The sequence below is a fragment of the Periplaneta americana genome, chromosome 15 (assembly GCF_040183065.1).
Source record: "Periplaneta americana isolate PAMFEO1 chromosome 15, P.americana_PAMFEO1_priV1, whole genome shotgun sequence".
Classification (NCBI taxonomy): Eukaryota; Metazoa; Arthropoda; class Insecta; order Blattodea; family Blattidae; genus Periplaneta; species Periplaneta americana.
In genome coordinates this window covers 102770163-102793707 of record NC_091131.1, presented here as the reverse complement: position 1 = coordinate 102793707, position 23545 = coordinate 102770163, and the positions used below count along the sequence as shown (strand labels likewise).

General features: G+C 36.1%; 1 protein-coding gene across 1 annotated transcript; it reads right to left on the bottom strand.

Annotated features, from left to right (window-relative positions):
* Window positions 1–1890: 1890 nt before the first annotated feature.
* On the bottom strand, window positions 1891–22028 carry LOC138715728 (uncharacterized). The gene is made up of 7 exons (XM_069848786.1): window positions 21960–22028; window positions 19657–19722; window positions 15463–15507; window positions 13908–13952; window positions 9732–9800; window positions 4702–4821; window positions 1891–2209 (listed from the first exon to the last, which is right to left on the bottom strand). The coding sequence occupies exons 1-7, from the start codon at window positions 22026–22028 to the stop codon at window positions 2171–2173; spliced, it is 453 nt and encodes a 150-aa protein (XP_069704887.1). The 3' UTR covers window positions 1891–2170.
* Between the last annotated feature and the right edge of the window lie 1517 nt (window positions 22029–23545).

Genomic DNA, 23545 nt, shown 5'->3' with positions numbered 1-23545 from the left:
TTTCTTCCTTCGCTCATTTGCGTATCATAGCCGTTTGAATTTCCCCGTCTTTATTCGTCATATCATCCTCTTCATAGCACTCCTCTCTTGAATTTTTGTTTATTCCTCATTGCCTTGATTTTGTCTTCAAAATTTTTCATGGTAATTCGCACCGGGCCTCTATCTTTCCAATCTTTTCCTTCGTATCTCGCGTTTTTTGGAACAAGGTCATTACAGAATTTCCATTTCCCTGTTGATGCTAATTTTTTGTAATCGTATCTTCACCGCATTGCTTTTATCTTTCTCTTCTTTCGCCCATTTGCGTATAGCCGCTTGCACTCTTCTCCTGTGAGTTTTCGTATTTTCCTCATTACTCTGACCTTGCCTTCAAAATGTTTCATGGTAATTCGTACCAGGCCTCTGTTTTTCCAGTCTTTTCCCATGTATCTCACGTCATTGTTCGGCACTTCTATTTGTTTTCTTGAAGATCTCATTTACTGTTTCTAGTAATATCTCTTTGTTTATTTCTATTTCGGTGCTTTTGATAACGATGTTGTTTCTTCTTTCGTTTCTGTGCCTTCTTTTTTTCTTCCTCTTCGATATCTTTAATGCGCTGCTCCATCGTTTTCATTTTAATTTCTATCGTGTTGTTCCTATTGCCTATCATTATTTACATTCTTTCTCTATCTTGTTTCCAAGCTTGCTCTCTATTCTTGAGTTCGATTCTCATTGCTTCTAACTCTTTTATTGTGTCCTCTGTGAATGACTCGTTCTGTTTTTTAATGTCCGCAAGTTCTGCTACGATTTTCGAGAGAAACTCATTTTTCATTTTCTTGTTACTACTTTCTTCGTCGCTATTATGCTGCTCCATTGGGTGCCTTCCTCCACACCAGATTTTGACACCTCGCCATGCCATACGTCTAGTGGTAGGTAATGGTATGGAGTTCGTTGTTAGTCCCGCGGAGGCGTTGATGTTATGCCTCTACGCGCGCCACCTCTTGGTTGCTCCATTTTGTGCCTTCCTCCACACCAGACGCATGACACCTCGCCATGCCATACGTCTAGTGGTAGGTAATGGTATGGAGTTCGTTGTTAGTCCCGCGGAGGCGTTGATGTTATGCCTCTACGCGCGCCACCTCTTGGTTGCTCCATTTTGTGCCTTCCTCCACACCAGACTTTGACACCTCGCCATGCCATACGTCTAGTGGTAGGTAATGGTATGGAGTTCGTTGTTAGTTCCGCGGAGGCGTTGATGTTATGCCTCTACGCGCGCCACCTCTTGGTTGCTCCATTTTGTGCCTTCCTCCACACCAGACACATGACACCTCGCCATGCCATACATCTGGTGGGAGGTTGTGGTGTGGAGAGCTGGTATGTGAGGTGGGAGGCCTGTTAATTGTGCGGAGGCGTTGGTGTTATGCCTCTACGCACACCACCTCTTGGTTGCTCCATTTTGTGCCTTCCTCCACACCAGACGCATGACACCTCGCCATGCCATACATCTGGTGGGAGGTTGTGGTGTGGAGAGCTGGTATGTGAGGTGGGAGGCCTGTTAATTGTGCGGAGGCGTTGGTGTTATGCCTCTACGCACACCACCTCTTGGTTGCTCCATTTAGTGCCTTCCTCCACACCAGACGCATGACACCTCGCCATGCCATACATCTGGTGGGAGGTTGTGGTGTGGAGAGCTGGTATGTGAGGTGGGAGGCCTGGTAATTGTGCGGAGGCGTAGATGTTATGCCTCTACGCACACCACCTCTTGGTTGCTCCATTTAGTGCCTTCCTCCACACCAAACGCATGACACCTCGCCATGCCATACATCTGGTGGGAGATTGTGGTGTGGAGAGCTGGTATGTGAGGTGGGAGGCCTGGTAATTGTGCGGAGGCGTAGATGTTATGCCTCGACGCACACCACCTCTTGGTTGCTCCATTTTGTGCCTTCCTCCACACCAGACGCATGACACCTCGCCATGCCATACATCTGGTGGGAGGTTGTGGTGTGGAGAGCTGGTATGTGAGGTGGGAGGCCTGGTAATTGTGCGGAGGCGTAGATGTTATGCCTCGACGCACACCACCTCTTGGTTGCTCCATTTAATGCCTTCCTCCACACCAGACGCATAACACCTCGCCATGCCATACATCTGGTGGGAGGTTGTGGTGTGGAGAGGTGTTGAGGTGGTAAGCCTGATGTTATTGGCTGGCGGGGTCTGGGCGGCGAGATGACTGTGCCTACAACAAAATTATATATAAAAAAATAATATACCGATACTGGACATAGTATTACAAAATTATAAAATAAATTCATACATAATAAATTGCTGTAGTAAATAGACATTTTGTTCTCAATAATAAAAGTGAAAATCGTGATACTTGTAGTCTTTTTTTGAATACTATGAACAATCAGGAATTTCCTGGTTTTAGTTTTAAAGATCTTGTTGGTTTGTACAGTGTTTATTTCCATCTGGAAGTTTGTTATAGGATTTACCCCCTGTCACAGAAGATTTCTAATTTTGTGAGTTCCAGGTTGTGATTTTTTTTTCTTTTTGTGAATGTCAATTTATTCTGATAGTTTATTTTGTTAAGTTCTTTTATACACGCTTTATAATCTGTGGTCATATCGCGTAGTTAGGAATTGTGAGGTTATCAGTAGGCAGTTTTTACTATTGTTGAGTTCCTGTTTCTGTTGGTTGTTGTAGATGACTAACGTTCATTTAAGTGATTATAAATGTTTGATTAATGTTTGTGGTATTGGTGATTGAGACGATGATGAATCATGACATGCAAATTTCCAATCCCACATTTGCATCTGTGACAGAGGGAAGCCATGAAAATTCTCAGTCAGATTGGTCGGCAACGGGTTTTGAACCCGGGACCTCTCAAATGCGAGTCTCAAACGCTACCGCCTGAGCCAACTCGTTTCATATATTCTGGCATTGTGTGTATGAATGAGTTGATTAGAGATATTAATATAACTTTCTTTATATGATATTATTATGATGATATAATATAATATGATGATATTAATGATATGATAATATTAATATAATCACTTCCATTATATGTAGGGAATTTAACGAACTAAATGCTTGTCTGCATGAATCTGTATGTTTAAGTTGAAAATATATCTAAGAGCTCTTTTCTGAAGATGGAAATAATGTTGGTATATTTGGACGAAGTTACGCAATAATAGACCAAGCGACAGTTCGAAAAAAGAGAGAGAGAGAGAGAGAGAGATTTGCACAGATCTGTTGATGGCAGGCTAATTTAATTCGGAAAAAATCAAGAATGGGATATCTGAATTTTGCTGCTATTGTAGTTGAGAAGTGTTGTATCATCAGAATTAATAAAAACCTGTCCATTTTGTAAGGATGATGGTTCGTTAATATAGGGGAGAGTTGGGTAGTATCGGACATCGGGTAATATCGGACAGTGCGTTTCTTTCATCTATCAACGGATGGTAGTGCCTGAATGACATGGTTACGTTTCTGTATGCGACATCATAGAAACGTAACCATGTCGTTCAGGTACTATCATCTGGTGGAAGATGAAAGAAACTCACTGTCCGATATTACCCGATGTCCGAAACTACTCAACTCTCCCCAAAATTATAAACAAGAGGTGTCGCAAAATCGACACTCGAATTACCTTACATTACTTAGGTACCCTGTCATGAGAGGACACTGGAAAATGCTAAGAAATTAGAGTAATACACGTTTCAGCAGGAATAAATTATTTGTAAAAGCTAGAAATAAATAATCTACCTATCCCACTATTACCTTGACTGAGGGTTGCAACAGGAATAGAAAAATCCACGAGACAGAAGTTGTTTGCTGGCAAACAGGGATTTCGAAGAGTGCATAAATATTTAACATACAAACGGATCACCTTCTCAGAATCATGAGGATGGTAATGATGAGATATCTTACAAAGATGGAAGAATGAACACATTTCAAGAATTTACAGCGTATTATTTAAGCACATCTTAGTTGTGCCATAACATTTAAAATTAATCACAGAAGATATATGGTAATTTTGCAATGTCAGGGCGAGACAGAGAGAGATAACAAAAAGTTACAGTTGCCTTTTCTATGGGTTACCATGAAGATTCAGAATACATATAAATTGAAGCAAGATAATATTTTAGTTTATGTATGCTAGTAATTTTTAATGCAATAGTACTAGAGCTGTTGTTGTTTTGTTTATGTAACTTTGAGTGAGCAGCTATCACTTTCGAAAAGTTATTCCATTTTAATTTTTAAGAATATAAACAGTAAACATAAACATAACAATTATCTTTCACTTCCTAGCCTTCATTTTTATATTTAAAAAGAATGGGAATATTTATCAGTAGACCTACTCTGTAGCATGCCTATTCATCAAACAAGTTTAATAAAACTGTGCTCAAAAGACAAATTGCAAATGAAGGGAATACCTATGTCAGTGAATGATTATTAAGGAAGGTGAATAAGAGAGATAATTACACATAGCATCCTAGGATAGCACCTATTGTAAAACTGGAACAAAAGTTTAGTAAAGCGCTTAAAGAAGGCATACAGTTGCGAAACTAATATCAACATCCTTGTAATAAACCATAAAGTATACATATAGCTTAAAAACTGATTTCAGTAAATGTTTACCATTAGATTTGGTATTACAAGGATTACAGAAAGCCTTTAAGTAACACTCTCTGTCATCTACGTAACAAAATACTCAGTACTCACCCTGTGGTCGTAGTAGACCGTGAACCGTTCTATTGTTATAGAAGGTCTCCGTGGGCCCAGACCCATATCAATAATGTCCCTGTCGTCAGGATAAATTATATCTCGGCGACCTGGATGCACCTGTTGAAAGAAAAGTAACTAATTAAAATAATGTCGAAAATACATAGCTGAATTATGTAGTGTGTTCATTAAGTATGGAATATTGCTCTTAATGTCTTAAATGTTAATTTGGCAGGAAAGAGTTTTACACAAAAGCTGTTAGAGATAAACCAGTGTTCGAAAAACGTTATTCAGGCATATAGATTTTGACAGTAAACTTCATTTTTTTTTCAAAATGGCATTCTATTTTAATTCAGTCTCCATTAAATTTTACCCGTTTCGTATCTTTTAACTCTTTATTAAACTTGAGACAAATAAATAAAATACGTAAAATCATGTGAAATAGGTCATAAAAATAAACAAAACACTATCACGAATCAAACTTTTTAACAAATGCTCAAAATGAGAACTATTCACAGCCAATGCCCCAATCTATCACGAAAACAGCCCATTGTCTTTCTCACAGTTAAATGACTGATCTGTTCTATCTCATATCTACGATTAGAGTGTATCAGAATAAATCAAGAAATACTGAAGTTCTGTGAATTCCTTTTTTTCATTTTGAGTATCCCTTGTAAAGTTTGGTTGGCGATAGGCCTAGTGTAAATATTAAAAACAGCATGTTTTAGTGTACAGTAGTGGCAAAAAAAACCGGACCGACCCCTGTAGTTGATTTCAGAGCCTTGTTCACTCCAGAGCACGATAGACTGGTAACTAAGACTTTCGTGGTTCGAATCCTGCCTGGGAAGGAAACTTTGTTTTGTTCCTTGTTCAAATTTATTCCTAATACTTTTCGATAGCTGGTAAAATTCATGTTCTGGGAATAAGTTAATTAAGTAGTAAAATATCGCTGCAATCGAAAAGTATTGGGAATAAGGAACAAAAAAAGTTTCCTGCCCAGGCAGGATTCGAACCACGAAAGTCTTAGTTACCAGTCTATCGTGCTCTGGAGTGAACAAGGCTCTGAAATCAGCTACAAGGATCGGTCCGGTTTTTTTTTTGCCACTACTGTACATAGTGTAAATAATTTTAATTGTAAATATTAGTGTAATATTGTTAAAGTGGTCCATGTTTTGTTCTGCCCTACTTGACGAAACAAGAGACGCGTGAGCCTTCAGTCAAGTACTTCGCTTACTATATGGACGTGCGTCTTGTAGCCTTCTGGGATTAAGTACGATCCCTACTGATTACAGGTAGGCTACATTTTATTAGGTTTACAAAACTCTGCCCGAGAATATTTATGAACTCAGAAATAACCCGAGAACTTGTAATGAGAGAAATGATATGGATATGTAATTGAATAGAGTAAACAATGACTTTAATTATGAATAATTTCGAGGGAAAAATTGTTCCGGAGCCGGGTATCGAACCCGGGACCTTTGGTTTAACGTACCAACGGTCTACCACTGAGCTATTCGGGAACTCTAACCGACACCGATCCAATTTTTCCCTCTATATCCACAGACCTCAAAGTGGGCTGACAACCGTCAAGCAACCAACTTCGAGTGCACACTAACTCCGTGTGACTTAAATTGTGGTTTTCTGTTAACGAACAGTGACGTGTATTATTGACGGTTGTCAGCCCACTTTGAGGTCTGTGGATATAGAGGGAAAAATTGGATCGGTGTCGGTTAGAGTTCCCGAGTAGATCAGTGGTAGAGCGTTGGTACGTTAAACCAAAGGTCCCGGGTTCGATACCCGGCTCCGGAACAATTTTTCCCTCGAAATTATTCAAATCAACTTTACAGGGAGTTATACCTGAAAATCTTGATTTGCATAATACACGTCACTGTTCGTTAACAGAAAACCACAATTTAAGTCACACGGAGTTAGTGTGCACTCGAAGTTGGTTGCTTGACGGTTGTCAGCCCACTTTGAGGTCTGTGGATATAGAGGGAAAAATTGGATCGGTGTCGGTTAGAGTTCCCGAGTAGCTCAGTGGTAGAGCGTTGGTACGTTAAACCAAAGGTCCCGGGTTCGATACCCGGCTACGGAACAGTTTTTCCCTCGAAATTATTCAAATCAACTTTACAGGGAGTTATACCTGAAAATCTTGATTTGACTTTAATTATGTTCATGCCCAAGATGGCGAAATGGGAGAACCCCAAAAATATCGCAACTGCGACTTTATACGCCACAAGTATCAGTGAAATATTCCAGACCTAACTGGGATGGATTCGAACCATGACCGACAACGTGACAATATAATAGTGTAGACCAGGGATCTGCAAACTTTTTTTTTCCACAATTTTTTAGCTGCAGAGTTGAAATTTTTACAGAATATACAGGGACATCACTTTATTTTTACTTCAATTTTTATTGTACGTGAGTTTTTTAATGTACTTCACTCCCACCCCTTCTACTAATGAAGTTCAACCGTCCTCCACACAGATCCAAGACCGCATATACAGTCATAGTAGCCTTACGGTCATAGTAAACAGTACGTCCCAAAAATATGTTCGCGTTTTCCAGTGACGAAAGAGCTTTCAATATTGCATCATTTTCTATATTGGCCTACGTCGCATCCTGGTTTTCCCCACTTGCTTCTATTCGCCTCTCTGTAAATGCTAGTGGCTGGGCTGTCTTAGCTCTTTTCTGAGAATATTAATTTCTGTTAGGAATTGGACGTCTACGTAATATTATACAACTGTTTAAAATAACTTAAATAAGAGGGCCTCGTTAAGTAATTAACTGTCACGTGATTTCCCCCCTTTCTACGACCCTACGACATAACCACTTGGACGGACAGTAGACAGCATGTCTGAGTAATTTTATCTTTTCGGATCGGGCAGAAGTGAAGATTGAATTTACAGTACGTAAGGTCTCTTTTATAGAATAGGTACAGAATTATTTCAACATGAGTTACTGGTACGAAGTACGAACCTGGTAATTGAAATTACGTAAAATAGTCTATAGTGCGATAATATGTACATTAGAACTGAAGCCTGTATCGAAATGAACGGTCACCATTTTCAAAAATGTGTTTAAATATCCATATTATGATTATTTTTCAATTTAACTTCATTATTTATAGTGTACGCTAATGTGCTGTAGACGGCATAATATACACTGCATAATGAATACGTCCGCATGGATAGCTCAGTTCGTGAGTAAAAACTCTCATTGTTAATACTGTACTGTATTTTGATTAAACAAAAACCTAATGAAAATTATCAAACTCAAAATCGCGATATTTCCTAGTTTACGTAAATGGATGAACTACTTTTCTTCCCTCCTATACCTAGTAAAGTGATTTGTTTGTATATTACGCCAGTATCATCGAACTCCAGTCGTGGAAGGGGGTAGCAAACGGTGTTTCCGGTTCTTAATCGTTGATCCAAAGGTATAGCCAGGTTAATATTAGAAATATTAGAAAAATAGAATAATGTCCCTGTACATATCAATATCATAAGTACAAGTTTTTAATTTCAATCTTTTCTTATAAACACTTAAAAAAATTAAACTTATTTTGCTCTCTTTATTTTTTTCTTAGTGAAAAACTTATTTCTTAAAAAAATATTTTTTTATCTTTATTGCATATTGTGCAATGGAGCATTAGTAATGCCATACTCTTGATTTCTTAATTTGTAAAAAAGTATAATTTCTTCAATGTTCAAACATTAATAAAACTAATTGTGATTTTTATTAATTCTGCTCTCAGATGCCACTTCTTAAAAATGTATGCACTTTTTTCGTGAGGTTCATCGCTGTGGATAATGGTTAGCACATGTGACACTGCAACGAGAGGGCACGGGTTCAAATCCTGGTTGGGACAAGTTACCTGTTTCATGTTTTTCCCGTGGTTTTCCATCAATCCATTAAGGTGATGTACTACTGAAAGGAGTCGATTTTTGACAAATTTGATCATCTTTTTATTTTAGCGCTAAAAAATGAAGAGTATTTTTGTGAAAATTTTATCTCATTACCTTAATAATAATAATAATAATAATAATAATAATAATAATAATAATAATAATAATAATAATAATCCATGGCGCTATAGCACTTGAAGGGCCTAGACCGACCAGCCGTCTGCTGGCCTCATGCCCACATGTCGAAGCAGAGGTGGACGATCATCCAACCAGAATGGAGGTATCGTGTGGTTAGCACGATGATGCCCCCAGCGGTTATAGCTGGCATTCGCAACCGAATTTGGCTACCTATCATAGCTCCCCAAGTGCATCACGATGCTGGGTGGGCACCGGTCCCGTACACTGGCCGAAACCTTAATTATAAGTAGGCTATACTTTTATATAATTTGGTAGAAGTTATGTTAATTCACGAGTTATATGCAACAAAAACTTTAAATTTAGTAATCTCAAAAAAAAAAAAAAAAGTTCGATCAAATTACTTTCAAATGGCAAATTGTGAATTAAGCCAATACCTCTGTCAATGAATGATTATATGAATTAAGAAGTGTGGATAAAACGAAAACAATAAGATCTGTTTACTTGTGTAAGTGAAACAAAATCAAGTTGTATAATGGACGGCTAGCAACTACGAAATGATATGAAAATCCTTGTTCCCTGCTTAAAAAATTGATTTCAATAAATATTTCGGCCCATCATGTGAAAATTCAGTGTTACAACGATTATGGAAAGAATACAAGCAATATATAGGGCTTTCATTTCAAAACTTCCAAGTCTAAATAACTATGTACTATTTGAATTAAATTACATTAAATTTAAACAAAAAAGTGTCAATTTAGATATTTAGGAATAAGTTAAAACGAGTGTTAATTGCGTTATAGTTTTAATCCTCTCGATTCTCACCCACTCTTTGAAATTTCAAATGACAATTAATTCTGGTTTTAAACTTTCCCCTCAATATCTAAATTGACGTGCTTTGTTTAACTTAAATTTAATGAAATTTTGAAATGAATGTCCTGTATATAAATTACTATTATCTATATATAACCAAGAGTTATTTACCGGACGTCGTGTGACAAGCAAGACTACATATGGACGGTCTACTACACGCCCGAACTGGACACCGTAGATCTGTGAAAAGAAATGAAACTTGTAAATCATGTTAAAAATCTCAGTGGACTATAATATATTCTACTGCATTTTATTAACCATTTAATATATATTAATAAATCCAATACTCATAATATTTTCGGAGTTAGAATAATCCTAATGTAAACACAGGCTCGTGGCTAACATACCCGTCATTGCCTCGTATGTAGTCGAAACACACGACGCAGGAAAATATAGTTCCGTATTCGAGGATCATAACTTTGTATTTATTTTAGAAGCAAATTTAAATTTTAGTTAGTAGGCCTACTAGAGCGATAAAGCTTATAACGTAACTCATACGTACAACATTATGAAAAGAAAGGACACTTTTATATTTTATTTACTACGAAAGCGGATAAAAAACGAAGAGTATTAACCATACGAAGGTAATATGTTCCTGTAACAAGTTATCGTCACTTGATCTTGAGTTTGTCCCCATAGGTAAGCAAATAATAGTATGGCTTCTGCATCCTCAGTGAATGTGGTTAACGTAACAGAGGAATAACACCTTTGTCCGCCAGCGATTGGCCTTACACGAAAGTTTGAAATAATTTAATTAAGTTGGCAGTAATTGTTTCCTAAGCAAACGAATGCATAGTAGTGACGCTAGGTCTACTTTGACGAGTAACGAGAAATTTTTAACATGAAACGGAATGTACAGCAGTGGGCGGGATCACGTGCTGAGAATCGGTGGCGCTAAGCTGCGGCCAATCAAGCCTCATTTCAGTCACGTGATACTGTTTACTTTACAAATTAATTTCTTACTTTAGTTGAACCTAAATGCTTCACATCTACTGCTTTCTTACATAGTACAAATTATGGTACACATCTATATAATTTGATAATAGTACATTATGCAACGGGCCTATAATGGTAGTAATTAAGACGCAAGTATGTTTGTTTATGAAACGAGCGCAAGCGTGTTTCATAATTTTCATACGAGCGTCTTAATTACCATTATAGGCAAGTTTCATACGACTTTTTATGCTCGACCATATTTCTAACTTGAAATTATTCAAAATTAGGTCATGTTATGGTTATGTGCGAACTGACCTGAATTGTGAGATGTGCGCAGACGCGAAAGTATTGATTTTTTCCGAAGCCGAATGTCATTGACCTTGATAGAGAATAAGATGAACATTAGTCTGATATAACCTGGAAATTGATTTAGAATTGAAAAACGAGATGACAAATTGAATTTATTTGAATATTATTTACAATTAACGCTAATTATTATAGTAACAGAACATAACCTTCTGCGACAGTATTGGATTTCCAGCCTCCGTGATTTTTCGCTAATTGTCTTTCGATTACATATCCGAGAATAATCGATACTTGCGGTTTTATAACGGTACAAAGGTGACTTGTCATTCGCTGAACACCTGAACTTTAATGAATAGGTGTACTTTAATGAGGTGCATTAAAGAGCTACTACCAGGTGTATAATTACTACATTTCCGCATGGTCGAGCATAAAACAATTTAATCGAAAATTGGCTACTTTTAATAATGAAATTTTCAAATCCAGGATTAAACAACGCATATGACAAACTTCCCTACTTTATATGTGCTATGCTTTGTAAAGCAAGTTTATTTCTTCCCTAAGTATATTATTTCTCTCAATCTCATCTTTGTTACAAGCCTATATCAACATGATTTGCCACTGATTACACAAATAATAAGTTAGTATTAACCAATCACCAATCTCAACATCATCCTTTTTCACTCTGAAATTATGGTATAAATCATCTCAATTATTACTAGTATTATTGTTATTAACTTTATTACTATCATCTTAAAGCAGCTACTTCTTAAGTATCTTATAGTGGTGTTTAAATATTAGTCTACATAGTATTTATATTTGTGATTGATGTAGCCTATGTTTCTGTCTATCTTCTACTCTCAAGAACCAGGGTTGTCATGGCAACTATTTCTTTTTGTGAGAATTCGAGCGTGGGTGTAAAATGTGAAATATACAGATGAAAGGACAAGGAATGGACGAAATGTACGGACATTTAACAACATGCCAATATTTTTCTTATGTTTGTTACGGTCGTTGCCATAACATTACAGGGGTCCTCTGCCAGAATGATTACAGCACACATACTCGTTCTAAAGGCCCCCAAATTAGCTACCCATCTCGCGACTGTCCGGTATGAAAGGACATTATTCCTGACAGCTTCTACAAACTCTCTGTGGCATTCTTTAGAATTTCTCCCATGGAGAACGGCTATTTTGATATACGAGCGTTGTTCAGCACGAGTTAGATCCATTCTGCACGACGCTACCACAGTCTAGTATATACAGTCACGAAGCTCAATACATAGAGAATATGCATCCATAGATAGTTGCTAACCACTAGGATCGCTACTATCGCCTCATCACATACAATGTGAAACAGTACTGGCACAGTCTATTGTTCCTAGTATCCTCATCAACTCAAGCTTCGTGATTGTATATACTAGAATGTGACGCTACACTGGCAACTGATTTAACATCACTCTCTGTTCTATTACAGACGAACATAGAGCCATCTTGTGTTGTGGACACACACTATGACTGCACGCCTTCCGTGCGACATATAACATTTTGTGATACCAACACTTATCTTAAAAAAAAATAGTTGCCACGACTTATGCCCCAACCCTTGTGTAATAACTATAAATGTTATTTTAGGAACAACACAGACTTATTTTTGTGAATTATGTGTAATCTCTGGTACCAACATTTTTAATTTTAATCACGTAAAATTTTGCGTCATTCTCAAGTTATTTTATCAAAACGGAACTGTCTCCGAACACGAGCTTTGCTCTTTCGGGGTACTTTCATGTAACGTTTTCAGTTTGATATGTTATTATTAAATAAATAATATAAAAAAGTTGCTGAAAAGTGGAAGCCTTCCACTGAAATGACTTCTGGTAAATACCGGGCTGCAAAAATATTAATAATTTCAAATCTCTAATATGTTCAAGACGGAAAAATTCTGATTAAGACAGAAGTATAGAGGACAAGGGGGAATGGGAACCCATGCTGCACTCCTGGTTGCCAGTGGAGTTACGTCCATCCAGGTGGCGAGCAGTCTTGGTAGAGTGAAGGCCGTTTCCCAGCAGGTTACAGTATTATCGTTACCGTAACGGACTGAAGTAAAGTTGGAAAAAGAACATTTTCTTTTAAGGGGAAACTGTGGTGAAATAATGGTGAACAGTTAAGAAAATACATTTTTTTCTGTTCGTGTTTACATTTGAACCTTCTAGTTTTATAATATGCTTTCATTTCCTACTTGAGAGCCCTTCAAACTGTGTCACATGAAAGCGTTTGGTTTAAAAAGTAATGCTGGGTTGCGTTGTAAGCAAAAAATGTTTCATTCACCCTTGCTGGATCCACTTTGATCACATGTATAATTTCTTATCCAGAAGACAATGGTTGCATGATAGGCCTACCTTATAGTTAATGCGTGTCTAGCTGTTGATACTGATTTATATTGTAGGCAGATTTCGTAATTATTATTGCGACTCCTGTTATCCAAGCCAAATTCGATGACCCAGTTGAAAAGGGAAACAACTCAAAATTTAAAGTTTTGACAAATCTGAATTTTAAAGCTTCGTAACTCATGATTGAAATGAGACATTTTTGAAGAGCATGTGCCAATGAATGATTATGAACCAAGGGATGTGGATAAAAAGGAGACAATAACTCATAGCAACTTTGTGTGGGTGAAATAAAATAAAAGTTCTTGAAGTACAGTATATAATCCGAAACTGATATCAAAATCTCTGTTCTAAATCTAGTTTAAAAAATATTTTTCAAGGATTTCATTTCATATGAAAATTCAGTCCTATAACTATTGCAGATAGCCTCTAAGGATTATACCACAGTCTAGTATATACAGTCACGAAGCTTGAGTTGTTGAGATTGCTAGAAACAATAGACTGTGCAGGTACTATTTCGCATTGTCTGTAATGAGGCGATGCTAGTGGTTAGCAACTATCTATGTATGCGTATTTATTACATATTGAGCTTCGTGACTGTATATACGAGTACTACACTGTGATTATGCACTATGATCTATGGACATTGAAGAATTACTTACGACTCGGCGTTCGTACACGTAAGCTTGCATGTACGTGGTCTCAATCTATAAAAAGAACACAAACCAACAATAAGTATGCAGAAAATATATATGTTTAGGTGAGGGGTTTGGACTTTTTCCATTGCTGGTTGTCACAATAAAAAAAAATTAAGACACGTAACGTTTCGAAGGGTGGTTCTCCCTTCGTCTTCAGGTGGAAGGAAGGAAAGAAGAGAAAAAAAAACCTACTGTTGGGATCGTTACGTGCAGCTATAGCTATCCCAACAGTAGGTTTTTTTTCTCTTCTTTCCTTCCTTCCGCCTGAAGACGAAGGGAGAACCACCCTTCGAAACGTTGTCTTAATTTTTTGATTGTGACAACCAGCAATGGAAAAAGTGCAAACCCCTCACCTAAACATTAACAATCCACCATTGCTTTCCAACCCCTCATTTAGATCAGAAAATATATAACTGGACCAAATATCTCACTACCATTATTAATGTTCTTACGGTCTTACTAATACAAACTCTATATACATACGTTCAACTGTCTTTTACTTATACAATGAGTAGCTCGTTTATACGTTGTGTTTAAATTCCTTACTAATAATCACTACATACGTCGTGTATAACAGTGTAACTGTTACACAGCTACGTCATAGTTTCGTCATTACTTAGTTACGAAAGGTAATAGAATATCTGAGGTTCTCTATTGCATCAGGTAGAGCGCTCTAGTGTGGCGTGTTAAGTATCGATAGTACAACTGGCTCTGATCGATTACCACACTATATTTTGGCCAAAGAGTACAAGATACAGCAATATTATTCTAATTATTTTGTGCTCTTCGGTTTGTTCTTCTGTGGTTACAAGGCAACCATCATCATAAAACGACAGTCGATACGAACAGCTGTTAGAGGGGCGGCCATTTTCTCTCTATATACAACGCTTAAACAAGGGGTTTCGTGTATATAACTACTGCAAAGCAATTCCCATTGTATAGTTACAGCCCTTTTTATACATCCATTGCTTATGCATGGTTTATTAGTAAAGTTTTCTATCTCAACTCTGCATAAGTCTCGTATAAAAAACTATACACGGTTTATTAATAAGACTGTTGGTACAGTATATACAGAATGATTCAAAAGTTGGCGACATAGACAAACTATGTTATTAGTGCAGATGGCGAACAATGGAAAGAGGAAAAAAGGTGTTGAAAATATTTAGTTTTCAGTCTAATGTGCTTGAATATTCAACGTAGCATACATCGTTGAGGCTGTACACTAGTACAACACACCCACCAATCCCAATGCTGGGAAATTAGTGGCTTTTGCGCTATCTCTACCGGATTTTAGATACATTGTGTAGGCCTACATATTTTTGAAGATTTTAGTTTTAATAGAATATGTTTTGACTTTTATATTATACATTATGTCCTCTCTATTCTAAAATTAAATCCATTCTTTAAAACAATTTTTTCAATTAACACTTTTCATATGGCGATCCAGTGACAACTATTAAAGAAGAGAGTACAAGTAACATAGTATGATCTATGTAGTGTGCATTGAGGAGTTACTTACATATTGCTGAACCAGGATGTTCAAAATGGCCTCGCTGTAGGGGAACTATAAAAAGAAAATAAACAAGTTACAATTATGCTGAAAATATGTCAATGGGTTACACAACTGCCAGTAGTAGTTTACTCATTTAACAGCAGTCCTAATAGAAAAAAGCCAAGAAAAGAATTTACAAGTATTTTATATAGCTAATTTTAATATTCCACTGCTTGTATTAATCTTGACAGTATAAGGCCTTAATTTTGCCGGTATAAATAAATAAATAATAATAATAATAATAATAATAATAATAATTATTATTATTATTATTATTATTATTAAAGTTTTAGTGACCTGGTTAGTATAATTGTTATTTACTCTAATTCATTGAGTGCTATTACATTCAATACTTATACCTGCCTCTTCCCGTTTATTATTACTTGTCGAGTACAGATGTTTAGTTATTTTAACACGTTGCTCATTTACGTCGGTCACCATTGCTAAAGTTGCTTCTGCTAGGATCCTTCTATTGTCAGTGACAAAATTTCGATGTTGTTCATTTACACCCTGTAAGGGCTATATATTTTCTCTGTTGCGAAATAGTTCATTTCATTTACATGATGACAGGGGAATCATAAGATCCCTATAGTTGCTTGCAACGTTTAAATGGTTGGCGGTTGTGCTATTTTAAATAATTGTCGATCGCGAATTTGTGAGAATCTTCTTAGCATAATCACAAAACAGTGAACTTGAAATTTTAGTAAATATCGAAACCCGTACAAGAAAATAAATGCAGCATTCGCTGCTCATGCCACTAATCACATCTTGGAAGTAATATGTATGTATTTATTTATTCACACTGCAATGGGTATATACCCGGTAGCAGTGGTAACTAATTACACTCAATAATGACAATAATAAACTTATTAATTAAAAATACAATTAATAATAATACTAATAATTAATACTAAGAATAATTAATAATAATAATAACAACAGGGAATATCCTAAATTAAATGAAACGATCACTTAAAATAACATTTAAAATAAATCTAATTTGTATCTTAAAACTAAGATCGAACTAAAACCCACGAGTATAATACGTTCATATCTGCACAAGTACCTTTCAACATTACACTCATTTCGCTGTCAACTCACTCACTGCACTGGAACTACGACACATTTCACTGATTCTATCCTGATTTCACTAACACTTCAAAAACATTTCACAGTTGAAATACTTTGCACTGCCACTACAGACTATAAAGCTTCACTGACAGGAACACGTTTCACTTACACAGCACACTTCACTGACACGACATACTTCTTCACTGATACAACACTTCAATAACAACATATCATTTACACCCTTTAAATACTGTGTATAATTATGTAACAATCGGTTGAACCGTAAGTAATGCCATTTATTCTGGTGGATGATTTCTCTAGTAAACAGCAATAAAAAAATCAAATACCGTTTTGCTAAGTTTTGAAGAGTTAAAAAAAATGTGCATTTTAAAGTGTGAATAACAACTAAGGCATCCTGCCTAGGACTCGCGTCACGGAATGCGCGCTGGTTCGAGTCCTCATGGGGGAAGAAATTTTCTCATGTATGGGACCGGTGCCCACCCAGCATCGTAATGCACTTGGGGAGCTACGATAGGTAGCGAAATCCGGTTGCGAATACCATCTATAACGGCTGGGGGATCATCGTGCTAACCACACGATACCTCCATTCTGGTTGGATGATCGTCCACCTCTGCTCCGGCATGTGGGCATGAGGCCAGCAGCCGGCTGGTCGGTCTAGGTCCTTCACGAGCTGTAGCGCCACGGATTATTATTATTATTATTATTATTATTATTATTATTATTATTATTATTATTATTATTATTAAGTGAATAACAAGATCATGCAACGCTGTAATCAGGAGAGAGTGCACATGAGATTGTGTTGCTCTGTACAACCTCTTCACCTAGCTTCTACGGAATAGGGAAGTGGAAGGTCATGGTCATGTACTTTGTTTTTAAACTCGTAAGATATGGTATACCGTTTTTAATATTTGTGTTTAAACTGTGTTAGACAGCGGAGAATAAATACTGCTCATTTCACGTTAAACAAATCTTGGTCAATTTAAAATGATCTCTATAACATAATTTTAATTAAACGTTCAGAGAACGCAGACAATATGATACGCCTACTTCGAAATAAATTTAAAAGATTAAGAAACATTTCTACACTCCCATTTCAGTTGAATACTTTACAGAACGTAAACAATAATGATGCTTAAAACGAAATTTTAAAACATTTGAAACTCTACAGGAATAAATGAAAATGCGATAGACTTAATTTAAATTAAACGAACAATATTATTTGTAAAGTCTTTCGATTTGATTTTAGTTAAATATTCGGTGAACACAGACAATAATGAAAGCCTTTCTTACGTTATAGGCCTACAAATCTATTTAATTAATTAAAAAACTCTGTTTTTCATATTGCAAACATTTCTTCAGGCAATTAGAAACAGTTCCCTCTCACTTTCATTTGTAAAGTGGTGACCGGTAAACTTACATGCAATAAATCAAATTTCCCGAGCCGTCTTTAAAAGCGGTTATGTTTACATTTCTCGTCGTCTCTTGCATCCCTGTCACAATCACACGCGAGATGTTCAGGGTACTTAGGGCTTCGTATATCTGCCTCTCTCCAGGCAATAATCTTTACGGCGTTATCAGAGTGCATTACGTTTTAAAAGTTACATTTATACGAATCAAAATTCTGCAGATTTAAAGAAAAAAATTAATATTCTTTCAATAATTTATCATCATAACACAAAGCTCTCTTAAATTGACAAAGCATATTGGGAATTAATTCAGTAGCTTTTCCGAAAGAAGCTGTGAATGTTTCATATAGAGTAAAATAAGCAAAATTGTATTAAACTTTTTTGTTTGAAATATCTAAAAGAATAACCCCTTGAAATTATTGACATTACTTACTGTTCAATTTGTATATAAGGTCTACATAATTTTTCAAACTTTGTTTAATTTTCCGGCACTGATATATTGCAGCGGGTTGCGCATAAATAGTGCTACAAGAATTATTACGGATATTTTCTCGATGGCCACCTAAACAATGTATGTTAACTCAGCCCACGTTAAAAATGGGTAAACAAAAGCGAAAACAGTTGTTGCATCTGGATATTTTAAATTATGTTCACTCTTGTCTTGGTCGCTACTGGGCATTGAACACTGCACTCCAGGAATCGACATTACTGCACTACTGCATACAATTCCAAATTTGTTGCAGAATTTGCCCACATGTCATAATTATTATATTAATAAATATATTAGTGTTACATAAAAAGAAGACAATAACTCGCAGTGCCCATTGTGGAGATGGAACAAAGCAGCACGAAAAATGAGGGAAATTCAATATTTTTTTTCTTAGCAGCTAATGACTCCTCAATCTTGCAATTTGAAATGCTCAATATTCACTGCTTCTGCAATTATAGACTATTTTCACTGATGTGCCGTTTTTATGATGATGTCCACAGATATGAATATTTCTGAGCTATTATTTATTCCATTTATTCCTAAATGTCAAATGAACAATGTGAACTACAATCTTTGAAGCGTCTACAATAGTATTTTTTTTATTTCTAATGAGAAGTTATATGTTCAATGTTTTTAGTTTTGTTTTTTTCAAATAAACTATAAATTTTACAGCAATATTTGTAGTTCATCTTGTTCACAAGTATGAAAGACAGTTGCATGCAGAATTTTACTGGGATATCTTAAAAACTTCCGGAGTTATCACAAAAACGGTTTTGAAAAATACAAGTTACGGAAATGAGCGTTAAATATACCTTATGTGTGGAGAGCTAAATAAGCGCACGCTCGCACGTTTATGGTCATATCTACTAAAATATTGTATATATTGTAAAAATTCCTTCACTGATATAAAGATAAATGTCCAATCTTCATACAAAATTTAAATTAAACCATAACATTTTTTTACTCTAAAACCTGTATATCCCCCCCTTAAAGTAAGGTATACAGTCCTACAGTGGTGTCAATATCTCTGTTCTAAAATTATATCTATTTTCGAAAAAAAAAAAAACTTTTTTAATAAACACTTCTCATACGGAGGGAGACCCAGTCATATTGCTATTAAGAAGAGTCTCTAAGCAACGTATTAACTATGTCCAGTCATGAGTTACTTACCACTTCCCCGTTGTTAAGTATAAGCGGGCCGGGATGTTGGGTTATCCTGGCGTTATCTTCAGAATCCTATAAAAATAAAATACACCAGTAATAATTTATGCTTGAAATATATGGCATATCACTCAACTAAGTATTTCACTGCTTTTAATATTATTCTTAGTATATAATATGAAGCTTAGGCATATTGTATATGTATTTATTTAACACTACAATTGGGTATACACCCGGTGGGCGTGATATATAATATACAATAATTACAATTACGTGAAATAAAATAAAATAAACGTAAATAAAATAAAATAAAATAAACGTACCGGTAATCTATAAATAGTAGATGCAATAAACCTAGGACTATAAATAAAAACTATTCTATAATAACGCCTACGATAAGCAAAAGTAAATCTAACTTATAAGTACTTCTACTTCACCCATCTATTACCAATTTAAGTAATTACATATCACCTTAATTAATTACATACCAACTTAATTACATATCATCTTAATTAATTACATATCACCTTAATTTATTTACGTATCAACTAAATTACATATCTTAATTAATTACATATCAACTTAATTAATTATATATCAACTCCATTAATTACATGACAACTTAAATAATTACACTGCACCTCCAATTAAATTTTCAGTCTAATCTTCCCAACCTTTCCTTAAATGTATTGATTTTAAGAGGACCACCCTGAAAGATTGCCGCAGGTAAGCTGTTCCAGTCTACTATTGTGCGGTTAACAAAGGAAAATTTTGCCACGTCCGTTCTTTGTTTTCTACATTTAAACTTCCTAATATGATCAGTCCTTCCTAAGTATGATGGTGTTGCTAATCTAGCATTGATATCGGTCCATGCTTTGTGTCCCATTTGTGCCTTGAACAATGCGGTGAGTCTGGTTTTTCGTCGCCTTGATTTGAGAAGTCCCCACCCTAAGTGGGAAGTGGGAAGCCAGAAGACATGGTTATGAACCGAACCAAGAAGTATGCAGTTAGACGACGATGACAACAATAGGTATCAGTGAACTAAATTTAATATCCCACTACTTTTATTAATCTTCTTAGTAGACATGGACTATTTTACTTGAATGATCTTCATCTTTTACCACAGTTTTCAATGGACTGCAGTAGCTGGATTCTGAACATGCGATCTTAAACTAGTAAGTTATATTGGCCACTTGTAACTGACATGTCTTTGTACATTTGGCCTTAACGGTGCTAGAAATTCTTCGTTGTATTCTCAAATCCATGATCTTTCTCTTGATGCCATATGTGAAGTAGCCTAGTGGTTCATTAAAATTTATGAAACGAATGGAAAGAACCACATACAACTCAGAAAATATTCATGCACTTTTTCATAATATAAATATGTTTATCGTAAAATTATTGAAAATGTCTCTTTATTATAATGATTCATTCATAGCCTTTCACTGCAAACCCAGCATTCTCCAATCTTTCCTATTTTGTACAGTAGTGGCAAAAAAGCCGGACCGATCCTTGTAGCTGATACAAAAGAATCCTGTGCTGTGTATTGTGTCAAACTGTGGTAATTTCAATATGGATAGTGAAGCCAAAGGTATGTACCGGTACTGCTATTTAATGTAAAAATAAGCAAGTTATCTTTGCGAATAGAGGTAGAAATGTAATATTGATGCCAGATGAAAATAAAACTCTCAAAGTTTTTTCGTCTGTAAGTTTGAGGCACTGAAGGAAACAGAAGACGGTAAGAATCGAACAAATGCAATAAATTTCATTGTTACAATTAATTATACAAGATGGATGTGTTTTGTGACTAGCAAAATTTGAATATATAACTCTGAAATCAGCTACAAGGGTCGGTCCGGTTTTTTTTTTTTGCCACTACTGTATCTTCATTTTAGTCTCCGCATACGATCCATATACCCTACCTCTAAGCATCATACTCTATATTATTCTCTGTACATTGAAGAGTTACTTACATCCATGGGGTGATAGACAGGTGTTAATAGTCCCCGGAGGATAATCTCTCTCTCCGTTTCCTACAAAATAAAATAAACTTGTAATAATTTATGCTTGAAAGATATGTCTTAACTAAATACTCCACTGATTTTTAATAGTTTTCTTAGTATAATTATATGACGCTTTAGTGGCCTAGTTAGTATAATATGCAGCTCTCCTGACTGGCAGTGGCACAGGAGATTGAACCTATTAATGGGGAAAGCGCATCCTTCCTTGTATCACGTGCTGGAGCAACTGCAGTTGGAAGTGGAAGAAGTGGACAGATATATATAGAGATTGGAAGGTGGTCATTCTCCTACCAAAAAGAAGCGGAAGTACATCGACACAGTTGAAGAATACCCGCGGTACAAGGCAGAAGGCACCGTCATCCGGTACTTGAGAGCTGTAGGCCACAACCTAGCAGGACATTTTTGAAGCCAAATTTATATGTACATAGCAATTCACATACTTAGTGGAAGTCACAATTATTAATCTCTGTATCCATTCGCACAATATAGAGCTTCTGGAAGTCATGGATTTATCTTTGTACCTCAGTGTGGCAAATTGCCTATTTGTGCTAAATTGTCTAACTGTGGCAAATTGTCTATTTGTGGCGAAATGTCTATCTGTGGCGAATTGTCCCTATTACCAATTTTATGTGGCCAATTGTCCCAGTTACCAATTTTCTGTGGCCAGTTGTTTGGAACCGTCCTCAAAATTATCATTTCTGGAAAGAAGGGGATTCATTTACGTTTTATGTTGATAATTTTAGGATTACAATTTTCCATATACATTAATCAATATTTTAATAATCTTAAAGAAGGCTGTACTGTAAAATGTTGCACCTACCGAAGTATTATCCTCTTCGCTGGAGGAGAGACTGGGGGAAGGGCTGGGGGAGCGACGTCGACGGCACGATCTCCAGCGCCATGCCTGGAAACATACACATTTTATTATTAGTCTACAATATAATAGTAAGAGTATAGGAAATCCTAGAAGGTACATAACAAAAGAATGACAAAGAAAATGCCCAAATGTTTCTTCTGGTGAGACAGGTATGGAAGAACCAGCACGACGATGGATCGAAACCATAACTGACCGTTGAGGGAGAAATTTGGTACGGATATATGTAATAATGATGGACATTACACAAAAGCAGTCTTTTATATCCACAATAAATCGTGATTTTAATAATTCCACCTTGCAGCATGTACTAGCACATAGTCTTTTACATAACTATTTACTTGCTGAATGCAAAGGAAGGGAAAAAAATACATCAGAGTATTTATATTGATATTATTTTTCATTGCCGCCCTCACATAAGCCCGCCATTGGTCCCTATCCTGAGCAAAATTAATCCATTCTCTATCATCATATCCCACCTCCCTTAAATCCATTATAATATTATCTTCCCATCTACGTCTCGGCCTCCCTAAAGGTTTTTCCCCCTCCGGTCTCCCAACTAACACTCTATATGCATTTCTGGATTCGCCCATACGTGCTACATGTCCTGCCCATCTCAAACGTCTGGATTTAATGTTCCTAATTATGTCAGGTGAAGAATACAATGCGTGCAGTTCTGTGTTGTGTAACTTTCTCCATTCTCCTGTAACTTCATCCCTCTTAGCCCCAAATATTTTCCTAACCACCTTATTCTCAAACACCCTTAACCTATGTTCCTCTCTCAAAGTGAGAGTCCAAGTTTCACAACCGTATAGAACAACGGGTAATATAACTGTTTTATAAATTCTAACTTTCAGATTTTTCGACAGCAGACTGGATGATAAAAGTTTCTCAACCGAATAATAACAGGCATTTCCCATATTTATTCTGTGTTCAATTTCTTCCCGAGTATCATTTATATTTGTTACTGTTGCTCCCAGATATTTGAACTTCACCACCTCTT